Source organism: Phoxinus phoxinus (assembly GCF_949152265.1).
Source record: "Phoxinus phoxinus genome assembly, chromosome: 21".
NCBI classification, from domain to species: Eukaryota; Metazoa; Chordata; class Actinopteri; order Cypriniformes; family Leuciscidae; genus Phoxinus; species Phoxinus phoxinus.
Genome location: NC_136896.1, coordinates 2987936 through 3001929, shown reverse-complemented (window position 1 = coordinate 3001929; position 13994 = coordinate 2987936). Strand labels below are relative to the sequence as shown.

General features: G+C 38.2%; 2 protein-coding genes across 3 annotated transcripts; one reads left to right on the top strand and one right to left on the bottom strand.

The window, feature by feature from the left end:
- Window positions 1–616: 616 nt before the first annotated feature.
- fbxl15 (F-box and leucine-rich repeat protein 15) lies at window positions 617–13606 on the bottom strand. 2 transcript variants are annotated; one of them, XM_079595657.1, is made up of 8 exons: window positions 13149–13606; window positions 7984–8179; window positions 5369–5486; window positions 4909–5081; window positions 4287–4446; window positions 3680–4182; window positions 1996–2208; window positions 617–1836 (listed from the first exon to the last, which is right to left on the bottom strand). In XM_079595657.1, exons 4-7 carry the CDS (start codon window positions 4983–4985, stop codon window positions 2019–2021), a joined length of 930 nt encoding a protein of 309 aa, XP_079451783.1. In that variant the 5' UTR covers window positions 4986–5081; window positions 5369–5486; window positions 7984–8179; window positions 13149–13606; the 3' UTR covers window positions 617–1836; window positions 1996–2018. The 2 variants fall into 2 exon arrangements, with proteins under 2 accessions (XP_079451783.1, XP_079451784.1); XM_079595658.1 differs by lacking the exons at window positions 5369–5486; window positions 7984–8179.
- gpx9 (glutathione peroxidase 9) lies at window positions 5551–10217 on the top strand. Its single transcript, XM_079595659.1, has 5 exons — window positions 5551–5788; window positions 6756–6849; window positions 8021–8151; window positions 9498–9628; window positions 9831–10217. Exons 1-5 carry the CDS (start codon window positions 5657–5659, stop codon window positions 9904–9906), a joined length of 564 nt encoding a protein of 187 aa, XP_079451785.1. The 5' UTR covers window positions 5551–5656; the 3' UTR covers window positions 9907–10217.
- Window positions 13607–13994: the final 388 nt, after the last annotated feature.

Here is a 13994-nt window from a genome sequence, read left to right as displayed (position 1 = left end):
AAGGAGAAAGGCAGGCATGTATGTCCTGTCTGTGAGTACACACACACACACACACACACCTTGGATTTTTCACAGGCCTTCCTTTTTTTTTTTTTTGCTTGCACCCTAATAAAAATGTATGATTTCTATTGATTTTTGGAGCTCATAAAAATGTCACTGCAACAGTAATTAGCCTACAATGATTTCTGTAAGTAACTTTAATTAGATCTTACAAACTACACTTAAAACGTACTGTTTTTTAACTCTTTGAAACATTAGTAGTTAACTGATTACTCAAAGCTTCAATTTACCTATTGACACACACACACTTCATTGACTGTCCTGCTGTATTATCCGTTGTATATTCTCCATTTTAACATACATGAACCCTAATACGCTACATAAAAAAGGATAGATGCCTTTCCAATGATGCATACTAATTCAGATTTCTATACAAAAGGAGTTTCACAATCCAGAACCAGTTTGAGTTTCAGGGATTAACAGGGATAATAAAGGTATAATATGACTAATAATTCTGTAATTCAGGTCATTAGGACACAAAACCTTCTCTCTATTCATGTGGAGAATATGTAATAGGCTTGTGTAGTTCCTGAATTATCAAGAATGATTTTCCGTGTGAATCATGAGTAGGCTACACCTCTTTTATTGATCCTGTACAGGAATTCAAGTCAAACACCTTGACTTCTCAGCAATCTCCATCACTCAGCTCCATAAATAAAGACTGCTCATGGTTAAAACACATGCATTACAGAAACCCAGCGTTTGCATATCAATGCAAAACCAAATCAATGTCCCACTCCATCCTGCAATTAATCACAGATCCATCAATCTGACAGCAGAGGCTACACTGCCCTCTTGTGGTCAATTACAGTTAAACGCTTAAAACAAACTTACCATGTGAAGACCAAATAATATTTCAAAGCTTCGTATTGCATAAGACTTTATATTTTCTCAGCAATTTGCATAAAACATGTACTTTATAATTTACAACGCATGGACATATACAACAGCAAAACATATTAAAGCACAGTGCATGTGCAAAAATCATATACCATTTTGATGTTAAAATGTTGAACAATTATCCAAGAAATTGCTGTCATGTTATCTTGATACTCCTTGAAATACTTATAATAAAGCAAAAGATATCAAGGTCCTAAAAGACCCCAACATTAAAAATAAACGCATTATGATACACTTTATAAACATGTTTCAATTCGGCAAACTGGGTCTTGATGAAATATTATCAATGCAATACCAACAAATAGTCTAATTTGACAACAATATTACATGTATGTGCAGATAAAATATATGAAAGGATTTGTCTTATTCAAACAAACACTGCGAACCCATGAAGTAAATCAGAAACTATATTAATTTTCCAGCTTCTTCTATTCTTTTCTATTATTACATTAATAGGGATCAAATTAACACAGAGCTCTGAATCCACCAGTATGCGTCTGTAAAACATCACTTGATGATTCTGAGGAAGGATTTGTCTACTGAAGATGAGAATATGTTCAGATGTACTGAAAAAGTGCAAATATTTCAGTATTTCACAAGTGCAAAATGATACAACATTTGGTGCATGAAAAACATAAGCTGCATCAATAAATAAAATATTTCAGGCGATTTCCATAAAGGACCGGATTAGATCAAGCCCCATTCTGAACACCAAAGTAAATCGTAGTGTTTCTTTTTAAATGCTAAAATACAGTAAAACAATCAAGCACTTGAGACGTGGATCTGTGGTGTGTGTCTTCTGTGATATTGCATTGGTGTAAATGTGTTGTTTCAAATGTCAGGCATCCAGGGAAAGATCATGTATGATGAGAGGACCTATAAAACAAAACAAACATTTCTCACATTACAAGCAAAGTCACTCACCAGAGCCACTACATATTGATGAAAGGCTACAAATATGAAATGTGCACTTGATCATACACACCAAAAGCATGCATTCTGAGGTTAGTTTGGCTTCCATGTCTGTATGCTCACCTCTTCTGGATGTTCCTGATGTGTTAAATCTGCAGGTTAATAAACGGAGCGAATCCCACGACGTCCTGCAGAAGCACTAGCGCCCTCTGCAGGGGAGGTTCCACGTCGATCTCCACGTTACGCCGGCGCAGAACGCCCAGACTGGACTCGGTTACGTTGTGACAGTGATTGACTTTGAGCGACTGCAGTTTGGGGCAGTACTCGGCTAACGTCCTAAACACACAAATAAACAGTTATTAACAGGCTCTGCTTTCAGAATGGACTGCGCTGCCTATGCAGACAGCATAATGAGGCACACTTCCCCACGCCATCTCTCATCTAAATATTGTTACTGATTTACCAGATAGGGCTGGGAGATTAATCGAAATAACACCGGAATCGCAATATGGCTTAGTGTGATAATATATATATATTATAGTCAGATTTATATATAAAATCACAATATTTTTGGCCAAATCTTGCAGACTTACAAACAAGCAAACTGTAGTATTAATATTATTGTTCGAATTATAACTATATTTATTCTATATGTATTACTATTATTAATAAAATATTATTACTTAAAGCTGCAGTCCGTCGTTTTTCCTCTTTGTCGCCATCTCTGTTAGAAATCTGCAATTGCAGTTATTCGCGGAATTATTAACTGTGCGTGGGTAGTAAATCGGCATGAAACAGCGCGGATGAACACAATGTATTGAGGCTGTCGCGTCGCTGTGGATACTGTAACGTTAATGTCATCAACAATCTCAGAGTATACTTTTTGAAAGTGTCAACATTAGAATTTTCATCGGAAAATGTCATCTGAACAAGTAACGTTAAGTAACATTCACTTTTGTTCTGACCAAATTCGGGGGGTGGGGGGAAGCATTGCAGTAGCTATATCATGCTGATTAAATCTAACGATTGCTTATATCACGTCAAAACATGAAAAATATATTTTTTCTGTAGCCACTCTGAAGTCCGAAGTCTTTGGGTTTTACAACTGGTGAATCTCCAGTTGTCACTGGTGATTGTCGCTTTAAACTTTCGGGATCCGCCATACCAAGTGCTAAGCTAAATCTCCACCATCATCCACACACGCTAGCCGGGGACTCCTTCTCTATGTGTACAGAAGTGACGTAATGACGCAAAGACATGCTCGAAATTCCCGCGGAAATCCACCAGTACCACTGGAATTAAAATCATTATTACAAGCTTACCGTTTTGAATCGAGGTAAGGCAAGCAGGTCGTTTTGAACACTGGCTGGTTACGTTTTTTTTCAAAAATGTCTTTTTTGATATTTTTAAACCCAAAAAAGTGCCGGACTGCAGCTTTAAAAAAAATTAACAAAATAATAAATATTACAATTTTAGTATTTCCCTGTAAAATAAGAAACTCAAGTATTTAAGAAACATATAGAAGAAAAAACTGCTTGTTTATAAGACTAAGATTTGTTTATAAGAGTAAGATTAGGCCAAAATATTATATAAATAAGACTATATATAATCACAATATTCTTGACTGAAATCTTACAAACAAGCAGGATCTGGAGTTATTTTTTCTTTTCCAGGGAAATAAATAAAAAGCAATTAAATTTGTCTCCCCAAATCACGCAGCCCTAATCTGATTGGAGCTTTAAAACAAACTCCTGCAACCGCCTAGTCCTCAACACACACACACACACACACACACACACACACACACCTGATGGCTTGGTTTCGCACTCGCAGGCACCCCGTGAGGTCCAGCTCCTCCAGCTCTCGGCACTTCTTGGCCACTTCCTCGACCGCCGTGTCCGTGATGTTGGCATTAACCGCCACTGAGAGCGAGCGCAGCGCCGGGCACTTCCCCGCCACGTAACACACGACCTCGTCCTTCAGCTGGCGGCAGGCGGTGACGTCCAGCGAGCGCAGGTCCGAGCAGTGATCCGCTAGACTGCGCAGGGCCAGGCTGTCCACCCACTCGCAGTGTGCCAGGCTCAGGTGTGTGAGACGCGGGCAGCTCAGAGACACCGCCACCAGAGCGTGCCGGCTCAGGAGAACACAGCTACGCAGGTCCACACGCAGCAGGTGCTGGTTCTGACCAATCACAGGCAGAAGCTCTTTATCAGAGATCCAATCAGAGCAGTTGCTGACACAGAGGTGGTGGAGAACTTGATTGTGGCGAAGCATGGAGCAGAACGCTTCTTTGGGAATGTTTGGCCCCGTCTGAGGAGAAACACAGGAGGAATAGTGTGCACGTTTAATGAAATACAGTGCAACAGAACGGACAATATTCCAGCGACTCTCCATATCCATGTTTTTTCGCTCACCTGCGCAGGGTCAAACTTACGGCAGTTGGCCAGGTACACCTGTACGAGAGAACGAAAGCTCTTGCTGACGCGCTGCAGGCTGACCAGGTGACGCAGAGGAAGGTAACAGAACACGTGTGTAACTAACACATCCTCCCAGGGCAGTTCCAGCAGATGACACCTGTCACAACACAACATACACAGATCAATATGAAATCAAATACACCTCAATGTTAGGCCATGTATAAAACCATGTTAATGACTTAGCTAAATATTAGCTACGAAATATTAAATGCATGCAGCGCGCAAACGAAACTGTATTAAACATACCGTTATCAAAATTGATTATACACGTACACGTCAGGGCGAGTAGCATGCATCAACAAGCATGCGCACAAAACAACAGTTTTACAGACATAATCTTGATAATATGTCAACTAGTCAACAAGTCTGATTACACTAAACAAATGCTTCCTGTATTAAATATGCATGCATGCGTGCAAACCAGTGCAGCCACTGTCTGATGGAAAATGATGTTTATATACAGTACAGATGTTCTGCTGCTGTTTGCATGGATGCATCTCTGAGTGCAAACGTCTGTTTGTGTCAGACGCACACCTGGATCACTCTTTATAAAATATACCTGTGGCTTTGCATGCGTTCGTCATGTTTTTGATCCATGCTGATACTGTCCTTTGATCCACGCACATTATTTATCATGATTGAGAAACAGCTGACCGGCTCATCCGGGTTCTTCTGCACAGGAGGATGCGGATTCAACGGGACACTCGTGGCTCACTGCTGCCACCTAACGACCTGGAGGAGCAGTGTCATACATCACACTACACTAATAACTGTTTGAATGTGTGTAGTGCACGTCTAGATAGATAGACAGACATAAAACCAAGCGACAGGTCTTCAAACATCCACATGAGATAAATTATAGGCTACTAAAAACATAAGCATATGCTAATTTATTTATATGATACCAACAACCTTCAGTAAATGCATGCATTTTAGTTGCTTTATTTATATGGCAGTCATTTATAACTAAGATTATTTCTAGAGGGTCCTATAAGATAAACAAACAAACATAAATAAACCTGATTGATCGGCTGCTGAGCTGGACGGCTTCTGTTGGTCAATGACACTGTTACAATCACCTGGCCATTGAAATGAGAACTCTCACATGACCATCAGGGTCAGCATGCCTTTGCAAACCTGGGACAAAAAAAACATGAATGGCTCAAAAACAAAAGAGTCATCCATGCAGAACCTCTGCTGAGCCAAGAGATACACAACGCTGAACGAAACACAGCCGGGAGCCAGAGGTTAGTGTGTTACACATCACTGATACACCCGTGCATGAGAACTGAGAATCTACAGCAAATATGGCTGCAAAATCAGTGTATGACTTCAGCATGGAGACCCTGGAGGGGAAGGCCGCCCCACTCAACATCTTCGGAGGAAAAGTTCTTCTCATCGTGAACGTGGCGACCTTCTGAGGGTCCACCGTCGAAGAGGTATGGCTGTGTGTTCCTTTGTAAAGCAGAACAGTTTTAATAAAACATTTAAAGCATTTGTAATGAGTAGGTCACACACACACACACACACACACACACACACACACACACACACACACACACACACACACACACACACACACACACACACACACACACATTACAATATGCTACCTTTCTACCTTTCTATGCTGCCTACATTATGTATTCTTTGTTATGGATTTGAATGTCTTGATATGTATTTTTTATGATAATGTCTTGATAATTGATCTGCATTGGCTCTTGTTCTGGACTGGGCAAATGTCTGGTTGGTTGATTCATTGTATGATGTTGTGAAGCATCCTTGAGCTCGGGAAAGCTGCTATATAAATTAAAATCATTATTATTATCACTATTATTATATAGGCCTACATGATTTTTTTTTCAACCATTTACAACAAATGTTTTAATTTAATGTGATGCAGCTGTCAATCAAAAACGTTTTAACTTATTTGTACATTAAAGGAATGCTTTGTAATAATTTCAACTTAGGGTTCTTCTTGGCACCTTTTTCCAAATCACAGAAGTGACGTCGACGTCCGGGTTAGCGATAGCATAAGCCATCAAGTGTTATTTAAATAAACTCCTGATGTACTTACAAACTCTCCAATGCCTCGTTTTATGAGTACAGAACCTATTTGTATTACTGTAGAAGTTTGATGCCATTCCAGGCATTATTAGTGGAGTAATTTACGAGATACAACATTCGGATCCATTAGCGCCTGCACTAAACCATTCGGCTGATATCTCTAAATAAACTCTAACTTTAATTATGTCCGACCAAGGGGAAAAAAGCTTCTGGGGGAGTTTGGCTCGAGGTCATGGTTCAAAGGACCCTAGGTTGAAATTACTCTGAATCATCCCTTTAATTAAAAAAATAAAAATGTATGTACGTAAATAATCCTAACTGAACCCAATGCTGATGCAGTATCACAGGATGAATGCACTCATGGACATGTATGGAGGACTGAACTTCACTGTGCTGGGATTCCCCTGCAACCAGTTTGGCCTTCAGGCTCCTGGTAAGACCCGGCGTATCACTGTTCAGATCTCAGAAGCATTGGATGTTTATTAAATAAGGGAGACTGGGGCAATCTGGGTTTGAACACTCTAGTTGAAAACCTGAAAGATCATCTTTTTTGAATTCAACACTTTTAAAGTTTAGGGCCAGTAAGATTTTTCAGTTACACTTTATTTTAAGGTGTCATTGTTACAGTGTAATTATATATATATTTAAAGCTACACTGTGTAACTTTTTTTTGTTTATTCTTAGCTAAAAACACTTAGTTCTTTCAAAAATATATGTGCTCATTAATGTATATTTACTTCGTTCAAGTAATAAAGTATTCTCGTGAGTGTATAATATGCCATTGAAAATACATACGGGTGTGGGGTTCGAATGTCGGTCGCCATGTTGCCCCTCCATCTTGAAAGTACATTAGCCAAAGAGGGACATACCCGTTAATTCAAGCTTCGCTTTCGCGTCTCCGCAATTCACTGACACCGGCCCTGTTTTTTCCTTTCCCTCTCCCTCGCACCTCCGTCACATCAGCTGATCTCTGCTCACGGAGAAAATGATATAGCCTACAATGTAAACTTTGCCTTACGCTAGTGATGTCGTACAAATATACAGAATAACGATAGCACTGATAAAAGTTACTTTACTAAGATTAGCTTGCATTCATCTGGGAACCTGATAGCTGATGTTAGCAATGAAATGGTAAAAAAAATACGAAAACTATTATTCATTTTACATAGATGTCATAACCTATATGTTAACTGACAAATTAAATTACTGCAAATTATAATAGTTTTCTAAAGTAACCTCATCACTTGAAGGAATACTCATGGACGAGGTCGAACTGGAAGCCATGTTAATCTTGGACTACTTTGGCCACCGTAGGAGTTAAAACGAAATCGGAATTAAGAGGAACAGAAACTAATATTCACTGGATGGTCATATACCTTTTCACCGCTAGATGGGGGTAAAAATCACACAGTGTAGCTTTAAGCACTGAGTAATATTAATTAACTACATGTACTTACTATAGGATTAGGGTCTGGTTGAGTGTTAGTTGCATGTAATCATGCCTAATTTACTGTTATTACTAAGTACATGTAACATATGTAACAAGGACACTAATATAAAGTGTTACCATTTTTTTCCTTTTCTTTTCCCTTTGCTCTTCCCAGAAGAGAACCATGAGATCCTGAATGTCCTGCAGTATGTGAGACCAGGAGCAGGTTTCCTCCCACAGTTCCCCGTGTTCGGCAGGATTGAGGTGAACGGCGCAGATGAACACCCTCTGTACGCCTTCCTGAAGGTATGCATTCATCTCACTCCATCCAGCTCTGCACAGCGTGTGGGGAATTAGCATTTACAGAAACAAAATCAAGTCTATTTTGAGACTTTTTGACAATTATAGACATTTCTTCCCCACAATTTCTCATTTGTAAATGTTTTTTTTTTTAAAGTCGACATGAAATCTATTTACTTTGTTTAGCACATATTACTAGTCTTGTGGTGAACAATTAATCTGTGCATAGAAAAACATTGTTTGCCGTGGTAATCTTTAATAAAAATCTGAAAAGTGACTTCCGGTCTGGAATGGCGTTCCTTTTCTGACGACGTCAGTTTGACGGCTTGGGTTGAAAACGTTTAACCCTTAAAGACCTATACAGCCGCCGGTGGCTAAACATAACTATTGTTCTTAAATGTTTAATAACTTTTGAACCACTAATCCAATCTTTAAAAGTCCCGTAAAGAGGAGATTCACGATTAATCGTTAATTATTGAGGCTCCGTAGTGAATTGCGTCATCAGGTTTTGATCAGCATTGATTCTCATAGAAACCCATGCGGTTTGTGTCTCTGAGCCAAACAGGAATGATTGTTGATGCTTATAGTCCCATCCTCATGCCCAGATCGGTTTATATGTCACTTTTGCTTCAGTGTTCTATTACAATGTTTTCTATTTATTTTACTTCCTGAACTTTTTTGGACACATATACATTGTCAGTAAATTGAAAACACACACCAGCTTTTCACTGAAAATCACCTATAATAATGTTGCAATAAAGGGCTATAACTTGCTTAGGGATTGTTACATCTAGTCAAAATTTCATCTGGATATCTAGAATATCAAAGTAAAACTTTCTAAAGGAAGAAATCCAAACAAAAAGGATTTGTCTGAGTTGAGTAAAAAAAAAAATCACTATAAATGTGCTACCGTTTTTCTTAAATCTGGTATATTCATCCATTCCAAGACAAAATGAATGTAAAATTGGGAATTTAAAGAGGTAGATGGAAACTTCATGAGCAGAGATGGAGAGGAGGAGCGCTGAAGTAAAGCCCTGCCCTCTGTTCAATATTCCCGTTCACTTGGAAATACGTCACAGCACTGGAGATAAGTCGTTTGCAGCTTCCAGTTCAGGCGGACTTCTAACAAAACAGTCTCATAAATGAGTTTATCAGTAGATCTGAGAGGGTTCCTGAAAGCTCAGTTCGGTGCCGCATCACAAATCACTTTAGCCTATAAAATGAATTAATTGGACGTTATCTTCATGATTTTTCGTCAAAATAATTCAAAATAAAGGAACACGCCTTTGACTGTTCTTTTAATAAATGACTGTTTGCAGAGTAATTCAGTTACGATGACGTTGTTCTTCCAGGAAACTCTTCCGTTTGTCAACCCTGTGATTGGAGACATCAGGAAGCTCTACTGGTCTCCCATTAAAGTCAACGACATCCGCTGGAACTTCGAGAAGTTTCTCATCACGGCAGACGGAGTTCCTTACAAACGGTTAGATATGCTCACATACTCAGTGTGATTTGCATGTCATGTCCAAAATAAAGGAAGACAGAAAGTGTGGATTACGAGAGACATGAAACTAGCACAACTATACAGTTTAGTGTTCACTATGCCATGTTTGACCAATCAGAATCAAGTATATAATAAATGAACATGTCGGCCACAGTGCATCTAACATCTGAATTGTTATCAGGTATGATCTTCATTGTCCATTTGAAGAGGTGGAGCGGGACGTTACAGAGCTTCTGCAGGGAAGACATTCATCATAAAACATTCATAACCAGCTCTCTGATTATGATCCATTCAGACTGAACTTCTTCCATAGATCCATTCAGACTTCAAAGATGTGAATATGAGTTAATCTCATGAAACATATTTCACTTCAAAATCAATTTGTTTGTTATTTTAGGATCATAATAGGATCAAATCTGACAATTTCATTGATATTTTCATGACAATTATGAACATTTCCCCCCAAATTCTCATTGTTGTAATTCCAAAATAATGATACATTACTGAAAATGGTAAAGAATGTATACTTTATCATTGTTATACTGTCTTTAATTTATGGAAGTTTAATCAAACTTTTATAACCATTTAGCACACTGTAAATAAAAAGTTGCTGCCTTAAATTAAGTTCAATCAACTTGCCATTTCAACTTAAATTAAAATGAAACTGAATTATGAAATTAGTTAAATCTTCTATAACTTATAAAAAAAAGTTGAAAATTGCTTAACTTATTTTGATGATATTTACTTTGTTTAGCACATATTACTAGTCTTGTGGTGAACAATTAATCTGTGCTTAATACACAGAAAAACATTGTTTGCCGTGGTTAAAGCAATGTAAAAATATATGTTGTCATACCTTATTGATCATATCATTTTTACAGGATGTGTGTAATTGTCATGAAAATAGGCTTAATTTTCTTTTTAAACTTATATATCATTTTCATTTAGTTTTTTTGGGGGTGAAAATTGACCTGGGATGTAATTTTAATGTTTCATGAGATTCATTGTTCCACATTCAGTCTCATCAAATTGGATCTAAATTCCGAACTCAGAATTCCCGAAGCCTGTCGTGAGAAAGGCTGTTCACAGTCGTGAAGGCTCTACAGGACGGGTTTGGGTTCGGGTTTGGGTTCGGGTTGGGGTTCGGGTTGGGGTTCGGGTTCTGGTTCTGGTTTGTGTTGTGATTGTGAGGCGGCGCAGTGACGATCCCTCAGGAAATGCCGGCCGGCAGCTGAGCTGGATCTGAAGCGGGACGAGTAGATCTGATCTTCAGTGCATTCACTCAGATCTCCTCCTGACCCGAGAACGCCTCACTGATGTCACTGTTACCATGACAACAGTAAAGATGCTTTCAACTCTACAAGTGTCCCGTTGATTTATTTAAATGCTGCAAGCGAGATATATTAATATAGTTTTTATTCATATTTTGAATCATTTCCTTTTAATTTTAGTTAAAGTTTTGGTAATTTTGTTGTGTGTTTTTTAATAGTTAAAAAAATGATATATAGCTTTTATTCATTTTTAATTTGAGTTATTATAAGTTATATAAACTAAATTAAAATGACAAATGTTGCCTTGGCAACTAGCTCACATAATATTTCAGTCAATGTTTATTTCATTTCAAGTAATGCAAGTTATAGTTTCAGTTTTAGTTAACTATAATAACCCTGGTTTAAATGTGAAACTAAAATTAAGTAGGCTATTAATTTGAGAGCTCATCAATTGCAAAAAACAAGAATTTTTCGGTCTTGTTTCAAATTAATCTTTAAAATATTTTGAGTGAGTGAGTGAGTGAGTGAGTGAGTGATTGTGTGTGTGTGTGTGTGTGTGTGTGTGTGTGTGTGAGTGAGTGAGTGAGTGAGTGAGTGAGTGAGTGAGTGAGTGAGTGAGTTAGTGAGTTAGTGAGTGAGTGTGTGAGTGAGTGAGTGAGTGAGTGAGTGATAACCTGACATTATTTTCAAATATTTATGAGAATTTTATCATTTTTCATGAGTCATCCCTCCACAGCCAGACTCATTCGTTAAATTAGATTTGAATTCAGAATAGATAGATAGATAGATAGATAGATAGATAGATAGATAGATAGATAGATAGATAGATAGATAGATAGATAGATAGATAGATAGATAGATAGATAGATAGATAGATATTTTTCTGCAGGTGTTGGCCTGTATTCTCCACTAGATGTCAGTATTGTACAGTCAGACTCCAGCACTGATTTAAAGAGACCGAAACAGATTCATTTAAAAGCAGACGCTGATGCAAATAAAATAAAGCTGTGCCTCACAAATCACAACAGAAAGTAGAAGTAGCCTGTGTAGCCAGTAGTTGTATAAAATACACTCATTCTATTAGATTGTAAAATACAGTTACGCAAGTTTGATTACAGACTCATACTGTACATCTGAAGCATGAAATGTGTTCTGTGCCCTTTACACGAGCCTGCTTCTCTCCACAGACACAGACGCTGATTTCCTGCTTTCTTAATCGCATCTGACTGTCGGTTTGAGCAGATTATAATGACCTGCTCACTACAGCACATGTTTTAGATGTTTCTGCTGTCAGTACACGAGCATTTGCATGTTTCTGGCTGGGAAATGTGTGGAACTGCATTTAATGTTTGGTGAAATATCTCAATTGCACTGAAACGGCTGTAATTGCTTCATATGCCATCGTGAGGTCAGAGAGCTCTGAATATTGGGCCTGAACTTGTACGCTGTCATTATTTCTGCCTTTATAATTAAGCTTTTGAAACCTGGCAGTGGTTCATTAGGGCTAAACTGCTGCTGTGCGGTGAGTGAGAACACTGAGACTAGAAAGTATTGTAATCGCAAACAATAATTGGAGCATATCGCATAATTCAAATTATAATATGCATATGCTAATTTATGAGCAATTTGAGTGGGTTAAAGCTTAATTATGTTCATTTTTATACATTTAAAACAATCATTTTGATCTGTGTATCACAAATAAAAACGTGTAGCTATTGTAGCACAATGGAAGATATTTTGGAGAGTAGAAACACAAATGTACAGCTCGTATTTAAAAGCAAAAGCGCTTCTTATCATCTTCATTATTCTGAACAAAATATGTGTTATTTGAGTTGTAAAAAATGTCAGATTTTATGGCCTCATGTCGTTAAAAATAGGCTAAATATTGTGGTTATTCTTTCAAAACAATGGTCTATTTATGCCCCTTAAACGTCCTTTGACTTCCAAGTACGACTAAAACTAAGGTTTAGGCTTGTTTTTACAAACTGAGAGACGAATTATTTTTTGAGCTATTCGTCCCAAATGCTCTCCATGAAGCCTAGGCCTAGAACATTTACAAAGGTAGGCTACAGCTGTAACTTTTTAAATCAACAAATGAATCACTACATCATCAATCCTTCTTCTAAAACGTAGCTATTTTGTCTGACTCTGATCTATGGTAAGACTATTGTAAGTAGGCCTATTTATATTTTAGACCTGTACATTTTTTGTGTATATTTGTCACTCACCCGTGCTTGTCTCATCATATCCGTAAACAGAGAAAAGTTGCTCGAGCTGCTCTGCGTCGTGTCTGCTGTTTGAGTTGTTGCAGGGGTTAGTTGTCACTACGAGACTTGAGTCAGAAAGATTGACATGGAGCCGCTAAATCTCCAGCCTCCGGGGAATCACCCGTTTCAAAAACGCCGAACTGAGGAGTCTGCTGGCAGAGGAGAAGGAGACAGAGGTAATACAACCAGAATCAACCTCGGCTTGGCTTTTCAGAAAAACTGAGGGATTTGAAATGCTGTAAAAGCAAGGTGGAGATGGCGTTTTTATTGCTCAACAGGTGAGTAGGCTATGGTATTTTATTGAACAGATAAATTGCCATGTGTAGCTCTCTAAAATAATTCAAAAGCGTGATAGTGAAGGCTCATATTCATCCGCAGTCACGCAGAGCCGAAGCACGACCAAAACAATGTTCTTCCGCAAAATGCATTTAGCCTAGTTTCGTTTTTTAAGCGCTAGAGAATCAAAAGTTACATAGTGTAAAATGTGTAAAATAACTGATTTCTTACTAAATTAGCATTGCAAATGGCTATTTACTAGCTTTGCTATTGGTCTGCTTTGTTTATCATCTCAAGTAAATGAAACCAGACTTTTATCAAGCCATCAGAGCAGAGCAGCTGTAGTGACCACAATAGCAGGTTAGATTGATCTCAGTGTTGTGAGACAGATTTATCTCCTCATGTTCGGACATCAGCCCTGCACCTCACTGTATCATCAGTTTCATAACCTCAACACACACGCTACGAAGAGTTATAACCACATCTGACAAAGAGCGAATGATGTATCCTCGCGCCTGAGATGTGATTTAT

What these genes read in the sequence shown, in the direction of transcription:
- fbxl15 (XM_079595657.1), bottom strand. Translation starts at nt 4,985, where the DNA reads ATGATAAATAATGTGCGTGGATCAAAGGACAGTATCAGCATGGATCAA. An exon ending in GAACGCATGCAAAGCCACAG is followed by an intron (nt 4,447 to 4,908) that starts GTATATTTTATA and finishes GTGTTGTGACAG; the next exon opens with GTGTCATCTGCTGGAACTGC. An exon ending in GTAAGTTTGACCCTGCGCAG is followed by an intron (nt 4,183 to 4,286) that starts GTGAGCGAAAAA and finishes GTTTCTCCTCAG; the next exon opens with ACGGGGCCAAACATTCCCAA.